General features: G+C 43.3%; 2 protein-coding genes across 2 annotated transcripts in view; both read right to left on the bottom strand.

Annotated features, from left to right (window-relative positions):
• Positions 1-919, bottom strand: part of znf512b (zinc finger protein 512B) — a 31,706-nt gene extending 30,787 nt beyond the window's left edge. The window contains 1 exon segment of the mRNA XM_060049563.1: positions 465-919. The gene's annotated coding sequence lies outside the window, so the exon portion shown is untranslated.
• Positions 920-2,766: 1,847 nt separating this feature from the next.
• Positions 2,767-19,261, bottom strand: part of samd10b (sterile alpha motif domain containing 10b) — a 48,607-nt gene continuing 32,112 nt past the window's right edge. Inside the window, exons 4-5 of the mRNA XM_060049550.1 lie at positions 10,958-11,098; positions 2,767-4,766 (exon numbers count right to left, since the gene is read on the bottom strand). Of these exons, the coding sequence (XP_059905533.1) occupies positions 4,744-4,766; positions 10,958-11,098 (164 nt within the window). The 3' untranslated portion in view covers positions 2,767-4,743. The remainder of the gene's footprint in view (positions 4,767-10,957; positions 11,099-19,261) is intronic.

The following is a 19,261-nucleotide window of genomic DNA, read 5'->3' as shown; positions in this document are numbered from 1 at the left end:
CCAGCGCTTTGAAAACGAGACAGTCGCGACAACCGAAAAGAGCACAGAAGGAGCGTATCAATAATAATTTATTTAAAGAGAATATAGCGGATACTTCACCCTATTACCGTTTCAGAATCGTACCCCTTCCCTGCATTAATATGTATACCGCCGTGAGACACGAGTCAGCTCCTCACGATTAAAAAATGACCACAAAAGAAAAGATATATCCAAATCATTGAGGGAAATATAAATACGGATGGTTTAATATAGGCAGTGAAGCAAAATGGCGACTTTATTACGAAGGAGGAGTAAAAAAAAAATCCTTGCGCTGGCTGGAGCTAAAGGGAGGCACAAAAATATGTTTAGTGCAGTAATTTCGACGACTGCAAGACAGTTGCTTAGAGTAAGAGGAAGCAAAGCGAAGGAAAAGGTACAAAAACAAGAAATGCCAGGTCCTTGGGGTTCACTCTGACGGTCCTTACCTCTGGATTATTTCGTTGTTTTTTATATCGATATATCCCCTCTGCCGTGTACAGTACTACAGTAGTGTGTGTCGGGTCATGCGCGGATCCACTCCACCTTTGGCAGTTGCAACTCCAGTCTTAAGGCAACTTGCAAACTCTCGCGTTATTATTACCCACATCGAGCAGATAATATTAGTTGATCGGTCTAATAAACGCATTACTAAACCGTTTGATGCGGCTCCTTCCGACGTAACGGCGTTGGTTCATGACGAAAAAGGGTCAGCCTCAAATTTCTTAAATCAGCGTCAGAGAACTATTTTAATCTGCTATATCCGATCGTCGTGAATTCATCCACTCAGACGCCTGACCATATTTATCAGAGATGATGGATAGACCTATATAATTTAAACCTGATATACCCGTAACGATTGATTGTGACCGCCCTATTGTGGATTTAGCCATTCATTGGTCTTGCCTATGAAAAAAAAAACGTCCTACGGGCTTAAGTCTGTTGACACGATGTCAGAAGTTGAAAACGATGCTGTTTTGATTGCTTTGCAGAAGGCACATGATGATGCATACAAGTAGACTAAATGACAACATAGGAGCAAGGGATGTTCAGTATGATTAACCTACCAGCCTTTAACTGATAAATATAGGACCTGTGTATGTGCGTGTGTGTGTGTGTGTGTTTGTGTGTCTGTGTTTATGCGTAAATTCGGGCGTATGTACGCGCACGTGTGTGCGTGGTCACCTATTTTTAAGTCGAATATATTTGCATGTATGTCGTCTCGCACGTCATATGAAATTAGACGACATGGAGAAACATCCTCGATGAAGTATATATTGACCTTACAAATATCAAGGATTATGCCATTAAAACAAGATTGTTTGACGAGTGCCGGCAGCGTGCCTACTAAAATATTTGAGTATATTTGAAACCCTGACCATAACCCCTCAGAATAGTTGGTTGATTACGATTGTTGACAGTGCCAGTGGAAGTGTAGGCTCAGATAAATTAACCTCACACGACCAATTCACGGAATGGAAAGCAAAGTTAAATTGTAAGTAGATAGGTCTACCACCAGTAGGCCTAGGCTACCATGAACCACTTCCACAGTACATAAACGGATGTTGTATTTTTTTTTCTGAACAATCGAACCAAAAACAAAACAAGATATCCGTCTAAATGACAGAGATAGTAAGAACTTTTTAAAATTCCCAAAGCAGGTTACGAAAACCTCAAAGTACTCTCATGTCCCGCAAGGGGGCAGTGCTGTCTTTAAATATTGGCGTGACGGCGAACGAAAACTGGGTCCAAGGGCAGGCCTACAGACCCCTCATCATCATTAAGTCCTGCTCATTAGTGCCCCCATATGAAGCATTGAAGCTTGTCAGACGTTATTTTTCGTAAAGGCTGTTGATGACTGTTCACTTCTAGGCTACTCAAGATGACAGGTCTTCAATAATATGAAAACAACCAAGGCTCACCGATTCACAAATTCATTGTTTAATCTGGGATTAATAATGTGTTGCCTGGTCTTTATTTAAAACCACCGATAGAGCAATTTAAAAAAAGGTGTTGATATTGAAATGTGGCTGTAATAGATGCACTTTTTCAGTCTGCCCTGCTGCCTCTTCCTCGAGGTGCACGCGTTTATCAGGTGCGCGGCTTTCTTCAAAGACTTCCTTCTCCTGGAAAGTGTTTATTGTTTACTTTCATCTTGTCAAATAAAACGATCACAGCCACTGGCATCAACACACACGACGATTAAAAAAATATTAAAATATTTAAAATATTTGTACACATTGCTGGTAATAAAGCAAATAGGAAATGACGACATTGTAGACATCAAAATCACACGTCAAAGCCTTGTGAAGAAGGTACATAGTCAACAACACCCTTTGTATTTATCCCTGTCATATAACCCGCAGTCTCTGATGGTGTACACATCTTCCATGTTATTAACAGGTGAGATGCTTACCGTTTCTCAGTAATTAATCCCAAGTGTGAGTAGTGTTTATGTGTGTGTGTGTGTGTGTGTGTGTGTGTGTGTGTGTGTGTGTGTGTGTGTGTGTGTGTGTGTGTGTGTGTGTGTGTGTGTGTGTGTGTGTGTGTGTGTTTGCGTGTGTGCGTGCGTGCGTGCGTGTGTGTGTGTGGGGGGTAACTGTGAGTTTGTGTATTTGTGCATGTTTGTGTGTGCGCCTATATGTTTACAGGCCGTCAAAGGGATTCAGTATTCATCGAGTGACTGGCATGATTCATCGTTCCTGAGTGGCTTTTTATGTTAATTCCAACTTTAAAAGCTGTTCCTTCATCTTTTGTCGGTGACAGCAGGCCTATGATAGCGATACAGGTATGAATACGTATATTCCACACTAAGGGATTGATAGTGAGAGGGGTAGGCATATTTTATTAATAAATAAGGCAATGAGAATAGATAACAAACATGAGAGGAGTCGACGGACAGGAGGGTTGGGGTAACAAAAATGGGACGATGACGCATCGAAGGAAAGCAGAGGGTTTGAGGAAATAGATGCAGTAACAGTGAGAGGTATTGACATGGACTAGAACAGAATGCACCCAGCAATAGCTTAAATAATAAGAACACAGTAACCTGGAGCTGTTGTTCTGAACTGCTTTTTTATATTCATCAATATCAATTTAAATGCCAAAACCATCTGTAGTGTAATAGAAAGAGCCGTTTTAAAGGAAAAACATATTGTACACAACTCACGGTAAATAAGGGCATAATATGCATGTGGAAAATAATTGCACAGGAGTATCACACTTTTTGTACACGTTTATTCTAAAAAGACAGTTTAATTTATTATTATACGATATACGCTTTTATATATCAGATATAATATATATCAGACATTTTCCTCTGTTCCCCTTTGTATCACATCCTCTCTAACCAAGTAAAGCGAGATGTTTGGAAATATACATCAGTGTCAAAAAATAAACCATAGAGTGTCTTTTCTTCACTTCCTCGCTAAGAGTGGTTCACTTGCTTAGTCCAAGAAGTCCTTCAATGTATGGATCGATGGGGTTGAATTGATGGGAAGGAGAAGCTTTGACTGGACAAAGCTTCTCGTATTCTCGCGGTTTGGAACGTGAATGAGACGTCCCCGTTTCCAGCTCACTGTGTTCAGCATTCCTCCGGTTCCTCAGGCAGAGCGTCGTGCCAGCTGCCCTCACAGTATAGACGGCGTTCTGGGCTTTTGAAAAAACGAATATAATGATATAACATAAATAATATAACGACATAAACAGAAGGAGAACCTTACAGTGACCGGAGGGCTTGGAAGATGTACATGCTGCAGTTACTTGATCATTATCATAAGTTGAGCACTTCCTAAACAAGACGCCATTCATTCTGGCCTGCTACAGAAAAAGCTACTTGATCCACGATAGTGAACAAAAGCAGTCGGCTATTGGTCTTGGGTTGTCCTCAATTCCATTCTAAATACAAACGTACAGCCACAGTCTACACAGACCAATGGTTTACATTGTTATAAATTATCTATTGAGTTTCTTCCATTGATTGTTCATAATGTACTGATATACTGCAGGTCATCCAATATACATAGAAGATATCTGAGTGCTGTGACCAATGAGCACTGTTGTGTTTTATTATATATTTGTTTTATTTAACAATGGACAAAGTGATGCATATTCAAAAATGAAAGTCCTGAGAGGTTAATGTTAAGGGACCTAATAATGATGACTTGATGATTGATAATGATGATAATTGCAATGAAAATATTATTCAAAGGAAAATAGGAGCTTTTCAACAGCTACCCCCCCCCCCCCCCCCCCCCCGTATTTTGTGTGTTCGTTTTTCTAGTTTCTGGAATAAATGTAATCGTGGTGTGGTATGATATGTAATTGTCCTTGATTAAAAAAACGGCATGTCCAAATCATCTCAATTTCCATATATTAACAGTTCTAAAACACAAAAGTATTGTCTCTGATAAGATTGGGAATGTGATATGCTCGTATTGTCGCTGGGGATGTGAACCTTACATCGTATCGCTATGTTAATGCACCCCCCCCCCCCCCCCCACCCCTAAACAGGGCTTTGTCTCTGTTTTCTGTGTCTCTAAAGTAGATTGGCCGTGTTGAATGAGAATCTTCTGGTCTGCTTGGCATGAAGTCTATAGACTCGTCCTCTCCCCTTTCACGCATTGATTCTCCCCTCACATATCTGCACACAGCAGCTCCTCCAAGACTCTGGGAGCCGTATTGTGGCAGAGGAGAGGAAGAGGGCTGCCAACTGGATCAAGGGATGAGCTAAGAGAAGTTTCCAAAGGAGGCTGTGAAGAAGAGAGAGAGAGAGAGAGAGACAGTGAGAAAGTATGACAGAGAGAGTGAGAGAGAGAGAGGAATACATAATTAAGATTTGAATAGATAAAAGCCCTGGTCGTCACAGAGGCTGTATCCTAATTTATCACGCCGGCACGGACGCACACATATGCACACACACACACATACACACACACACACATGCGTGCGTGTACACACACACACACACACACATCCACCCTGCCCTCTGTTTAACCCCTATTTTCAGCTTCACTTTACAAAGGACAGGCATGGGTCCAGGGCCCTTCAGGGAAATGAGTTGTTTCCCAAGTAATCCCCACAATAAAGTACAAGTGTACGCCTCGGCAGTACGTGAGAATACCATGGGGCCGGCAATTAACACTGTGGGGAAAATATGTGCAAGACCCACCAAGCAATACGCATTGTGCCCTTAACGACATCACAACATTGGATGAACGTGCACTCTTACAGCGAGAATAGATACACACTGCTGTAGTGTAGACACTTTATGGCGTCTCCCTGCGCAGAACGACGGCTATTAGATGAGACAACAGTCCTGATTGTCACGCTACGCAGAGCTGTCTCCGCCGAGCGACAGACGGAGGCTAAGATCGGCTGACACATATGGTCTGAATAACAACCCCCCCCCCCCCCATACCACCACCCCCGTCAAGGAGCCGATCATTCAAGATTTAACTAACTGACACGCTAGACGCGAGCCACACGCAGCAACACCTGGCCTCTGCCTCGCCCGCGGTATTATCTGCCTCCCTCTCAGCCAGCAGCAGATGTGGCCAGGTGGTTTCCCTGACAACAAGCCATTTGTCCTGTCCTGAAATGACACCGGGAGACAGTAGGACGCTGCCACCACTGCTTCTCACATCGCTGGCATTTAAACACTAAGCCCTCCACTACTGATAGCTGGGAATGAGTCACGTGCTTCATAAACACACACACACACACACACACACACACACACACACACACACACACACACACACACACACACACACACACACATACACACACACACACACACACACACACACACACACACACACACACACACACACACACACATACACATACATACACAGACTGATACACACACACAGTGTTTGCATGTCTTATCACATGCTTATATTCACACACACAAAAATATACAAACATAAACACACACACACACATACACACAGACAGACACACACACGCACACACCCACACAGAGACATACAGACAAACACATGCAACAAACCAGCGCCATGGAGCGAAATGACAATAACTGAATCTAAGTGACACCGTGAGACATTTCAAATGGAGCATTGTGTAAAAAAGAGAAAAAAAGTCCTCCCCTGAAAAATGTCCTCTTTTACCAGCTCCCCAATGGGATCGTCAAATTGGAGATGAGAAGAGGGAGATGAAGGAGATGTTGGAGGCGGATAGCAGAGATGCAGGTACGAGAGACACGGTGTGTGCGGCGACTAGGCAAAACAAATTGTGTTCGAGATAAAGATTCACTATTTTGCTCTGCCTGCTCCGAGTTTGTTCACATTCTAATTCAAAGCTACAGTTCAGCTGGCAGACACACACCGCCAGGAACTCTCTGTGAAGTCCCCACAAGGGCAAACCCACACAAACAGACACACACACACACGAACACAAATAAGAGGACCACTCCAAAACCACAAGGTTACCACGACGATCTGCCATAGCAACAAAATGTCTGTTGAACGTTTTATTAAATATATTTTTTATTATTTTCAATTGAAGGGGTAGTGTGAGTGTGTGTTTTCATGGATGTTTGTTTTATGTGCACTCACGCACGCGGGCGCAAGTTTGTGTATGTGTGAGTGTGGGCATTATCATCCAGTTTCAGCTAATCACCGCTGGGACCCCGGAGACAAGCACAGATGGCTACACAGACACACACACACACACACACACACACACACACACACACACACACACACACACACACACACACACACACACACACACACACACACACACACACACACACACACACACACAAACGTGTTTGCGCACAGAAAACCAACATCCACACAATTTGGGAGGAGATCAGATGTGTTGGAAGGACAGAGGGGGGGGGCAACTTACCATTGAGACAGATAACAGTCAGAAAGCCCTACTGACAGAGGGGAAAGGGCAGCTACCCCATGAGAAGGCCAGATGTTGCAGAACGGCCTGCTGGGACCACACAGCTCCAGAGAGCACTTGTGGGGGACAAGCCATATTCACTTCACTCAGTTGGTCTGTAAGAATCACATATCAAGCAGTCCTACAATGTCATTGCATAAACTGCAGAGGGCGGAGTTTGGAATGTTTCCTTGTTTTTTTTCCCAGTGATATTTTACTGAAGAAAACTAATTTGCATGAGTGGATGACGCTGTCAGATGGGATTTTGTGGGGGATTGGAATTTCTACAGTGGCCAGTCTACACGGTTTGGTTTTGAAGACTTAACAGACACTTTTACAGTTCTTACTGCTGGCCGAGGTTCTGTTCGCCAAATCAAACGCTTACAGATCCCCACCTCCAGCAACTTCATTGGCATGATGTCTGACTTCTGAGACTAGGTCTGTCAAGTCTTCCGTTTGCGGTGTGTGTTGAGGGGCGTGGTCAGTCGACCTTGATTTGCAGCCATTTGTATGAGCTGCAGCGAGCCCTTTCAATCCCGTTGAATTATAGTTTAAATAATGTTAAATTCATTAAGAATTCTTCAAAGCATCCCGTGTCGTCATCATCACTCGTTCGGGTTTGCTGATTGGCCGACTGCATATTGTTGGGAGCCAAGCTGCCTGTGTCGGGAGGGTTCGAGAGTAATAGCTTCAGGCGAAACCGGAGGTTATCTTGCTGGATTTAGGCAGGCTTGGGGAGGCTACACTAGCACAGAAAGTCTCATGGATTCCTATTGAAGACTCAGATAATGAGAATCTTCCTTACTTTCTTTGATTTCTTGCTCCTTCTTTTTCCATCTTTACCGAAGGCTGTTGGGCTCTTTGATTTGAGCATTCTCTGTTCTTCTGATTTGCGTGTATCCCGCATCCCACATTGCTGACTCTACATATAACTCCATCTCATACAAACACACTTGCACGCACACATGCACACACACACACACACACACACACACACACACACACACACACACACACACACACACACACACACACACACGCACACATCAAAACCGCAACTGTTTACCAACCGTATTCTCATTACCCAGCCTAATGACTGTGCAGGGAGAAACTTTGTCCCAAACAATCTGCAACGAAAGTAATTGGATTCCTTGTTGGGTGTGAATTGCAATTACAGTGCAGAAGGAAGCTCACCCTGGGCTGATTTGAGCGGAGCAGAGGGCGAGTCCGGGGAGCCAGAACCTAATGACGGCTGGAGGAGTGATATTACCGCGGGCCATGGCTCCAGCGTCCATCTGTGCTCATTAACCTTGTGATGTTCCCGCTCCATTATCTGTTTTGTTTGTAGAGAACTCTCGCAGCCAGCAACAACCTTCTTAATAACTCAATTCCACTTGTGATTCCTTCCAGTAATTCGCTTCAGTGATATGGCAGTAGAGGAATGTGTGTGTGGGGGGGATAGGACTAGAAACCAGGAAGAAGAAGAAGAAGAAGAAGAAGAAGAAGAAGAAGAAGAAGAAGAAGAAGAAGAAGAAGAAGAAGAAGAAGAAGAAGAAGAAGAACAAGAAGAACAAGAACAAGAAGAAGAAGAAGAAGAACAAGAAGAAGAAGAAGAAGAAGAACAAGAAGAACAAGAAGAAGAACAAGAACAAGAACAAGAAGAAGAAGAGACCAGCTGGGCTGGTGTAGATCTGGTGTAAAAGTTTCCATTACACAGCAAACAGGCTATAGAGGCTCTACTCTGAATCTCACTCATGAGCCTTCACAGAATTGTATGGGGAAGAGATTCAGAGAATAAAAGCAGTGGATTTCTATGTGTGTGTGTTATTACTCTCTTTGTGCATGCGTGTATCTCTCTTTTATCGTAATTATCATCTCCTTCGTAATTATCATGGGATCGCAGCATAAATGGGCTGTGAGCAATCACATGGTTTTGGGCTTCTGTTAACGATAGGTTGTGATTTGCCTCTTAAATAAGAGAACATGTAGAGATTTCGTCAGCTTTCTGCCTCTCTACCATCAACTCTCTCCTGCACCAACCAAACCATTCCTTCCTCTGTAGCACAGCGTTGTCCAAGCACCTCTCTTCCCCAAACACCTCACACCCGCCCCAACCTTCAGCTGTCATCACATAACCAAACCAAATAGATCACACAGATACACCTGCCATCACATAACCAAACACCACTTCCTAATCCCATCTCGGTGTTAAACGACATTACCTACATTATCTGATCTCACGATAAACCCCACCCCCCATCTCAAATAAACCTCAGGTGAGCCTCAGGTGAAACCTAGGTGTTCTATGAAGCCAACCGATCAGACGGCGTAGATCAAGGGGGTGGCGTAGCTCGTGCTGGGGCTTGTTCAACCGACACATTACGTCTGCACTATTCTGTCATTATGAGTAGTGTGTCTCAACCGCAAATGTAACCATTCACAAATGCCTTTAATTGACCCTGTTCCGTCCTGTTATTATAATGATATTCCCACTGAGATCGCTGTTTGACAGCGGGTGTTAGGGAGTGTCAGTGGGTGGCGCTGCTGCCTCACGGGACCTTGACTCTCCTGTCTGGGTGGTGAGGTACATTTTCTCCAATACGTTATTTCCCTCTGGTTGTTGGGTTAGTGGTTCCACCATGAACAAGACATGCAGGCTTGTGTTCACGTGTGCGTGCGCGTGTGCGTGTGCGTGCGCGTGTGCGTGTGCGTGCGTGCGCTTGTGCGTGTGTGTGTGCGTGTCTGTGTGTGTATGTGTGTGTGTGTGGTGTGTGTGTGTGTGTGACGTGTGTATGCGTTTGTGTGTGTGCGAATAGAAATGTATGTATGGCAAGGGTTATGTTTGGAAAACAATAACAATGATGATTCTGGAAACCATTATAATATGTTGTGTTGCAGCAGGTTGATTGTTATTGTCTATGGAGCGATGTTATCGCAGACCGAATATTGTGACACTGTCGATAAAAACAATAACAAGAATCCAAAAATGTAATTAGAGGCAGAACAACACCCATCAAACCTCTATTCCCTAAAGTGCATGCAATGTTATTGTTAAGTCATCACAAATTATATTTAATGCAAGAGTCTAATAATACCTTCGGCACTTTAATGAATGCAACAAGGGGAGGAGGAGTGGGGATAATTTCATAGTTAAGGGCTGCGGCGTTCCTGAACTAAATAAAACATGTTACTGGAAGAGAACCGTCACACACCGAGACACCCAGGGAGGGAGCAGAGAGCCAGCCCAACCGCATAATCCAGGTCAGTAGCCATCGACGGGGCTGGGTTATCAAGGGTGTCTTAAAATGAGTCTTTATATGTCACATCAATCAGCCTGGAGGCAGTGTTGCATGTAAACGAAAACCCTGACAACACAGAAACACACACCAATGCACAAATGCACACACATAAACAAACATACACGCGCACACACAAACAGCGACAAACAGATGTACTTTGATGTCCAGTCCCGGCCCATGTCATTAAGCCACCCACCAATTATCCCAACTCAAATAAAAACCAGTGCATTACAGTAATTTTCCACTTGCGCTATGCCAATAATTGTGAGCCAGGGTATTCGAGGACAGCGTGTGTACAATGGTATTAGCCTCTACTGTCTCTCTCAGGCTGTCTGGCTGTCTGGTTGTCTGGTTGACATATAAACATGAAAAGGGCTGCCTAGGTTGAGATCTGTTGTCTCTTGCGCATTTACAAGTTAATATTCTATCTATCTGGCTGTTGTTTAACTCCTTTCACAATTTGTTAGAAACACCCACACGCATATACACCCACATGCAGACACGCACAAACATTTTGTACACGGATACAAACACACTCACAGACATAAAACACGATAAAAGAAAAAATGTATACATTATGCATCAGACTAAATGTGAACCGCTAGCTTACAGCTAGCTCACTTCTGTGAACCGCTAGCTCACTTCTGTTAACCGCTAGTTCACCAGTTCCAGTTCGTCAGTGAACCATTAGCCCATTAGCTTACTACTGCTAACCGTTAGCTTACTTCTGCTGAGGAGCTGAAGGTTCCGCACTTCCTCCCGCACCTGCAGCTGCAGGACCTGCTGCAGCACCTCCTGCCTCAGGCCCTCCTGCACGATGCCCATCCGCTCCAGCTTCTCCCCGTTCAGACGCAGCAGCGCCCGGCCTGGAGGCGGCACAGACAACAAGGGCAGAGGGAGTGGGACGCATGAAGGTCAGGTTATTGTGTGCGCTCTGTACAACCCCAAAAAAAAAAAGAAAAAGAAAACTGCGATGCAGATGTCTCCCTGCATGTGCGTGTCTGTCTGATTGTGTGGGTAAGTAAATGTGTCCACGCATGGATGTGTGTGTGTGTGTGTGTGTATGTATCTGCCACGTAAAAGTGTTGTGGTGTGTGTGTGTTTGCTTGTATCTGTGTATATCTGTCTGTGTATATGTATGTGCTTGTCTGTGTCAGCGTTTGTACGTGTGTGTGTGTGTGTGTGTGTGTGTGTGTGTGTGTGTGTGTGTGTGTGTGTGTGTGTGTGTGTGTGTGTGTGTGTGTGTGTGTGTGTGTGTGTGTGTGTGCTGTTTGCAACGCGAATGCTGTAGTCTGCACGTTAACTTAATTTACAGACTAGGGTTAAGTGCAGCCCTGCGGCCATATGGGAGTCAATGTACTGGCACTGGAAGGATGGGTGAGACTGTCTGTTAACTGGGCTTCATCTTTATGGCAACATTAGGTGGTAAACCCCAGGGACATGCATATTTAACATGCCATTACCCACAGTAAATATTACCCCTTTTACAGCAGTATGCAGAATCAAGCACACATACACACACACACACACACACACACACACACACACACACACACACACACACACACACACACACACACACACACACACACACACACACACACACACACACACACACGCGCGCGCACACACACACACACACACACCTACACGCACACACATGCGGGCATATGCACACACACACACACACACACACACACACACACACACACACACACACACACACACACACACACACACACACACACACACACACACACACACACACACACACATGCGGGCATATACACACACACAAACACTTTCACAAAAATATAAGCATATTTCCCTAAAACACACACAAATACATACGCACACACACACACACACACACAAAAACACACATACACACACACACACACACACACACACACACACACACACACACACACACACACACTTTTTTCTGTGTTGGGAAAGAAGAGTATCCATCATTTGTGCAGCTACCATGTGTGAACGCTAAACCCTAATTAGAGTCATTACTCATGCTGTTCACTTTCCAAATCAGTCCATCCATTCCCATTTCCTGTCTCAATACCTCCGTTCTTTATGTCTGTCTTTCTTTCTCGTTAATTTTTCCTTCCTCAGTCTATGTATCCATCCATCTATCTATTTACAGTATACATCTATCTTTCTATCTATATACAACCCGGTCTCACGAAAAGACGTGACACTGTCACGTTATTTAATCTATTGAAACGTGTTCAGGATCACGTATTTTCAAATTTTTCGTGTTTACAAGCACAAATTCCAAACCCATGTATTTCAATTGGAAGTATTTGTCGTGTCACCAGCACGACTTCCAAACTAAGGTTCTGTGCGGGAGCGTTCTCCCTAATGTCCCTTAAGGAGCTCCGTACAGTACATTTATTGTTAAAAATTGTGAACGATATGACAGCTTTAGGCCACCCGTTTCTACTTTCACCTTTGATTCTGAGAAATTGTGACAATTCACGGATATAGGCTATTAAATGCAGGTGCGCTGCTCAGGCAAACCGCGAAAGAAAAAAGGGTAGCTGCTTAATCTGATCTTTTTAGAATTGTATGTCTTGATGTTTTGATCTAACCATAGATCTATTGTCTTGTTTTTGGCTATGTGAATGGAAGTCCGCGTCGATGCCTCGCAAGTCCAGTGTCGCGAGCGGACGTGACATCTAGAAGTCATACCGTATAATAATGGGTTATCACTATCCTCGGGCCGGGCCTTTGATCGAGCGTTTTTACTTTTATTTTATCATTATCATAAATTAGCCTAATCTGAGGAGAAATCTATGCCATAAACAGAAATATTATGGGTCTTTATTACACGGGTCTTCTCAATGCCGTGGAACGCTCCGTTCACTTGCATGGGTCCGGGGATATCTCGGGATTGGTTTCTTTATTAATCGAATGGGAAATGCAATAGGCCTATTTTAGGACCGAATCACCGTTGAACTTGTTTCTAATAACATTTCTAGCGAGAAATATACTTTTTACTTGCATAATCTTTAGTCAGTGATTACGTATGATCTTTAGTTTTATAGTTATTAGGAAGATTTTATCGGCTCGCTCGCATGTTTCAATGACGTCAGGTTGCTAAGGACGCTGCTTTCGCTAAACTAGCACACACACACACACACACACACACACACACACACACACACACACACACACACACACACACACACACACACACACACACACACACACACACAATGCATTTCGCTGCAGATATTCCCTCAATTATTATTACTTTCAAAACGTTGGCCAAGGTTGAATATCCTTTTTATTTGGGCTGCTTCTAGGACATTTTGGGTGGATTTTGAACGGTATGTGGGCGGGACGTTTTTTGCAGGACCTGGCAACCCTGCGCTGTTGCCCGGGGTGCTGAAATGCTCCGGAACAGATCTGGATCCACTATGGCCAAAAGACTTGTATGCCCCCCCCCCCCCCCCCCCTTAAATAAATTCTATGGCAGAATAAAGAATAAATTCATGCATTATCATTCAACTTGAACATGTGTTTTTACAGTATAGCGTGGTGGAGGGCTGACGTATGTTGCCCAACCCGGAAGTGAGCGTCGCCCTGGTTTCCCTTGACAAAAAGCCAACGGGTTTTTCCATTGGATTTTGGATTATTGCAGAAAAATTAGCATCTTTGAAGCACCTCCTCAAAAACTGAAAATAAATAAATAAATAAAAAATATCTGTGCTCCAAAGAACGAAATGTAAACCAATGCATTCTGAATAATAATAATAATACATTTAATTTAGAGGCGCCTTTCAAGACACCCAAGGTCACTTTACAGAGCATATAGTCATCATTCAAAACTATGTAAAACAGACTAGGAATAAAAGAAAAATAGAGGTTAAACATGAAGAATAATAATAATTAATAACACTCAAAGACGCCTACAGTGAAGGGGGGACCTCACTAACCACCACCAATGAGTAGCACCCACTTGGGTGATGAATGGGAGTGTTTCTCCGATTTTTCCATGCTACACAGAACGAAATGTAAACCATGCAAATAAAGACTTCATGTTCATAATCATTTAAATATCATTAATCTCCTGAGTGTGTCGAGTGGTATTCTATTTTTTTCAACGGGGCTGCATCCAGTCACTTGACCGCCCCCTCTAATCCTTACATGGTTCTAAAAACTCGCTTGCAAGATTTAGGCCTGAAGTTCTTCCCAGACCTACACCGTAGCCATCCAACCTGCATATCGGAGAATCAGGCCTCTCTTTAATAATGACAAAAAGTTATGAGAGGAATACACATAAACTTTTGTTGTCTCATAAGCGGCGTGGTGTCGGCTGCTTTTGACCTTTTGACCCCAGACTTCTGAGGGAATAGCTGAATCAATTCATTAGTCAATCAGAAGTATGTAAATATCTTCCCGGTGTCGTAAGAGGGCGAACAAGGTGTCCTTCAACATCTACTTCCAGGCGATTGCAATGGTGCCACACATGAGCATATTCGAACATGTTTAATGGTAGTAATTAGCTGTCGAAATTGGAGGCCTTAATCAATAATGAGCAGCTATTGATTTACTTTCCGATAGAAATTTGTGACAAATGACATATTATTTAGCATCTACACGTTGAGCTGAGTCCAATGACACCAAGCATGACACTCTATCAAATGTATTTTACATGGTACATATGGTCTAGGACATGATCTCGGTGTGGCAAGAGGGCAAGCTTGATCTCATTGGACTCAGCTTAACGTGTAGATGCTAAATAACATGTAATTTGTCAAGAATCTCCATCGGGAAGCAAATCTATAGCTGGTCATTATTGATAAAGGCCCCCAAAATCGACAGCTAATTACTACCCCGAAACATATTCAAATATGATCATGTGTGACACTGTTGCAATCGCCTCGAAACGTAGATGTCGAAGGACACCTTGTTTTCCCCCTTACGCCTCCGGGAAGATATTTTCATACTTCTAATGGATTGATTCATATTTTAAGGTTCTCGGAGTGAGACTTTAGGCGGCTGCAGCAGAAGTGTAGAGACGAAAGATGATATCAAGACATTTATAGAATATTCCGATTCACATTATGATTCTTCGTCATAACTATCCGACCAAACATCCAGGATTAGAGGGGGCGGTCGATAGCAACCACCATAGCAACCATGACGGTCAAGTGACTGGATGCAGCCCCGTTGAAAAAAAAAAAGTCTTTATTTGCATGGTTTACATTTCGTTCTGTGTAGCATGGAAAAATCGGAGAAACACTCCCATTCATCACCCAAGTGGGTGCTACTCATTGGTGGTGGTTAGTGAGGTCCCCCCTTCACTGTAGGCGTCTTTGAGTGTTATTAATTATTATTATTATTCATGTTTAACCTCTGTTTTTCTTTTATTCCTAGTCTGTTTTACGTAGTTTTGAATGATGACTATACGCTCTGTAAAGTGACCTTGGGTGTCTTGAAAGGCGCCTCTAAATTAAATGTATTATTATTATTATTATTATTATTATTCAGAATGCATTGGTTTACATTTCGTTCTTTGGAGCACAGATATTTTTTATTTATTTATTTATTTTCAGTTTTTGAGGAGGTGCTTCAAAGATGCTAATTTTTCTGCAATAATCCAAAATCCAATGGAAAAACCCGTTGGCTTTTTGTCAAGGGAAACCAGGGCGACGCTCACTTCCGGGTTGGGCAACATACGTCAGCCCTCCACCACGCTATACTGTAAAAACACATGTTCAAGTTGAATGATAATGCATGAATTTATTCTTTATTCTGCCATAGAATTTATTTAAGGGGGGGGGGGGGGGGGGGGGGGGGGGGCATTTCAGCACCCCGGGCAACAGCGCAGGGTTGCCAGGTCCTGCAAAAAACGTCCCGCCCACATACCGTTCAAAATCCACCCAAAATGTCCTAGAAGCAGCCCAAATAAAAAGGATATTCAACCTTGGCCAGCGTTTTGAAAGTAATAATAATTGAGGGAATATCTGCAGCGAAATGCATTGTGTGTGTGTGTGTGTGTGTGTGTGTGTGTGTGTGTGTGTGTGTGTGTGTGTGTGTGTGTGTGTGTGTGTGTGTGTGTGTGTGTGTGTGTGTGTGTGTGTGTGTGTGTGTGTGTGTGTGTGTGTGTGTGTGTGTGCTAGTTTAGCGAAAGCAGCGTCCTTAGCAACCTGACGTCATTGAAACATGCGAGCGAGCCGATAAAATCTTCCTAATAACTATAAAACTAAAGATCATACGTAATCACTGACTAAAGATTATGCAAGTAAAAAGTATATTTCTCGCTAGAAATGTTATTAGAAACAAGTTCAACGGTGATTCGGTCCTAAAATAGGCCTATTGCATTTCCAATTCGATTAATAAAGAAACCAATCCCGAGATATCCCCGGACCCATGCAAGTGAACGGAGCGTTCCACGGCATTGAGAAGACCCGTGTAATAAAGACCCATAATATTTCTGTTTATGGCATAGATTTCTCCTCAGATTAGGCTAATTTATGATAATGATAAAATAAAAGTAAAAACGCTCGATCAAAGGCCCGGCCCGAGGATAGTGATAACAGAGCCCGTCTACGAATATTAGACATTCTCTGGTGATAACCCATTATTATACGGTATGACTTCTAGATGTCACGTCCGCTCGCGACACTGGACTTGCGAGGCATCGACGCGGACTTCCATTCACATAGCCAAAAACAAGACAATAGATCTATGGTTAGATCAAAACATCAAGACATACAATTCTAAAAAGATCAGATTAAGCAGCTACCCTTTTTTCTTTCGCGGTTTGCCTGAGCAGCGCACCTGCATTTAATAGCCTATATCTGTGAATTGTCACAATTTCTCAGAATCAAAGGTGAAAGTAGAAACGGGTGGCCTAAAGCTGTCATATCGTTCACAATTTTTAACAATAAATGTACTGTACGGAGCTCCTTAAGGGACATTAGGGAGAACGCTCCCGCACAGAACCTTAGTTTGGAAGTCGTGCTGGTGACACGACAAATACTTCCAATTGAAATACATGGGTTTGGAATTTGTGCTTGTAAACACGAAAAATTTGAAAATACGTGATCCTGAACACGTTTCAATAGATTAAATAACGTGACAGTGTCACGTCTTTTCGTGAGACCGGGTTGCTATATATGGTACTATCGTATCTATCTATACCGTCTATCAATCAATCTATCTACACTATCTATCAAACCTTGCTATCTAGCTATCCATAGTATCAAATCGTGTCACCTCCTTCACAAACAACAGATTCTGTAAATGATTACATTGTTTGAATAAAAATTGCAGATAAACATGAAGAATATAGGACGTGATGAGACAGAAAGAGTGCGTTGAAAGAGGAACACTGTACAGAGGATAACACGACGGTCTTGACTCTCTTCATCCACCAGCCTGTGAAAATGACATGTAAATGTCCTCAATAAGGAGAGTGTGCTTCAATGTCATGTGACTGGTGGTGTCCAACCCTTAATGCTATAGATTGATCCGTTGTCTCCCATTGTGTAGACAGGGCTAAATCCAAGCAGAAAACTGCACTTCATAGCTCATCCTGGCTCTGAGAGAAAATGCACTCAAATCGGATGGATGGCACGCAGAGATTTAAACACGCAGAGACGTGTTTGAACACATCTGGCCACAGGAAAGGGAAGTGCTTTCCGGAGATCCCCGGGGATAAATGTTGTCATGTTCACAAAATACCGACCTTGTTTATCTTGCGTTCTAGTTTTGCTGGTCAGGACAAAATATCTGTCCAGAATGGTGGCATGTAACCCTGACGTAATAAAATCCAAAACTCAGAAATCCTCCACTGTGAATCACTGTGTTCAGAACGTGTGGGAGTTCTGATTGCAGTGTGCTGCGGCCCTGATGGACAGTAAGTGGACCGAAGGAGGACAGCATGACGGAGGGGACCAGCGCTCCGGTGTAACCAGATGAAGTGGAACAAGGCGGACCCTGAGTACCTGCTCTGCAGTCCTGAAAGGGCGGGATAAACCAGTTAGCCTTAGTAACAAATAATGGATCCATCTTAGCCTTTCTGTCTCTGTCTGTGAGTGTGTGTGTGTGTGTGTGTGTGTGTGTGTGTGTGTGTGTGTGTGTGTGTGTGTGTGTGTGTGTGTGTGTGTGTGTGTGTGTGTGTGTGTCTGTTTGTAAGCACACATACAAACACACACACACACACACACACACACACACACACACACACACACACACACACACACACACACACACACACACACACACACACACACACACACACACACACACACACACACACACACACACAAACACACACACCCTTCTCTCCTGTGGCCCCGCTGTGTCCAGCTATCCCAGGGGCAGTGAGAGAATGCCCCAGAAAACCACTGTCCTCGCTCTTCGCATGTATCCAGACCGGGGAAAAGCAGATGAATGGTGCTTGAATCAATTCCCCTCAGGCAGACATAACCTAGCTCTTAATAATTGCCTGCAGAATATCAGTGCGGTGAAAAAAGGGAAATAACAGTGGAAAAAAAGATAGAAAAAAAAGAAGAGCTAAAAAGAGATTAAAAACACAAAAAGGGCCTGTTTGATATGACCTCTCTCTCAATTTAGCTCCAAAATAATTGCTTTTCAAATGTTTTCTGCAGGCAAAATGGTTGCTATTGCTGTCCTGGTCGTAATGATAATGATCCTTTAAAAAAGATCCAAAGCCATTTGGAGGAGAGGTTGGGGCAGGGGGGTTCCTCTGGAAAAATTAGAGAGGCTTTGTGAGAAGCCTTTGATAGGAGGCTAATGCCATTCATTGCATCTCTCAAGGCGTTCTTTATGCACCATCGTGTAAATAATAAAAACAAGAAATTGCCTATCGCAATTAAACCTGCCGACAGATGGGTCGTTTGATCGATTGGAGTTCACACTGACACACAACAGCGATACAGTAATTATGTATTGGATACTTGTTTAACAGCAGTTTTGCTGGCCTGGTTGCAACAAAGCACAGAACAACGATCAGTAGTCTATTGTGATATCGATGG

The sequence above is a fragment of the Gadus macrocephalus genome, chromosome 1 (assembly GCF_031168955.1).
Source record: "Gadus macrocephalus chromosome 1, ASM3116895v1".
Lineage (NCBI taxonomy): Eukaryota > Metazoa > Chordata > Actinopteri > Gadiformes > Gadidae > Gadus > Gadus macrocephalus.
This window is presented reverse-complemented; position numbering and strand designations above follow the sequence as displayed.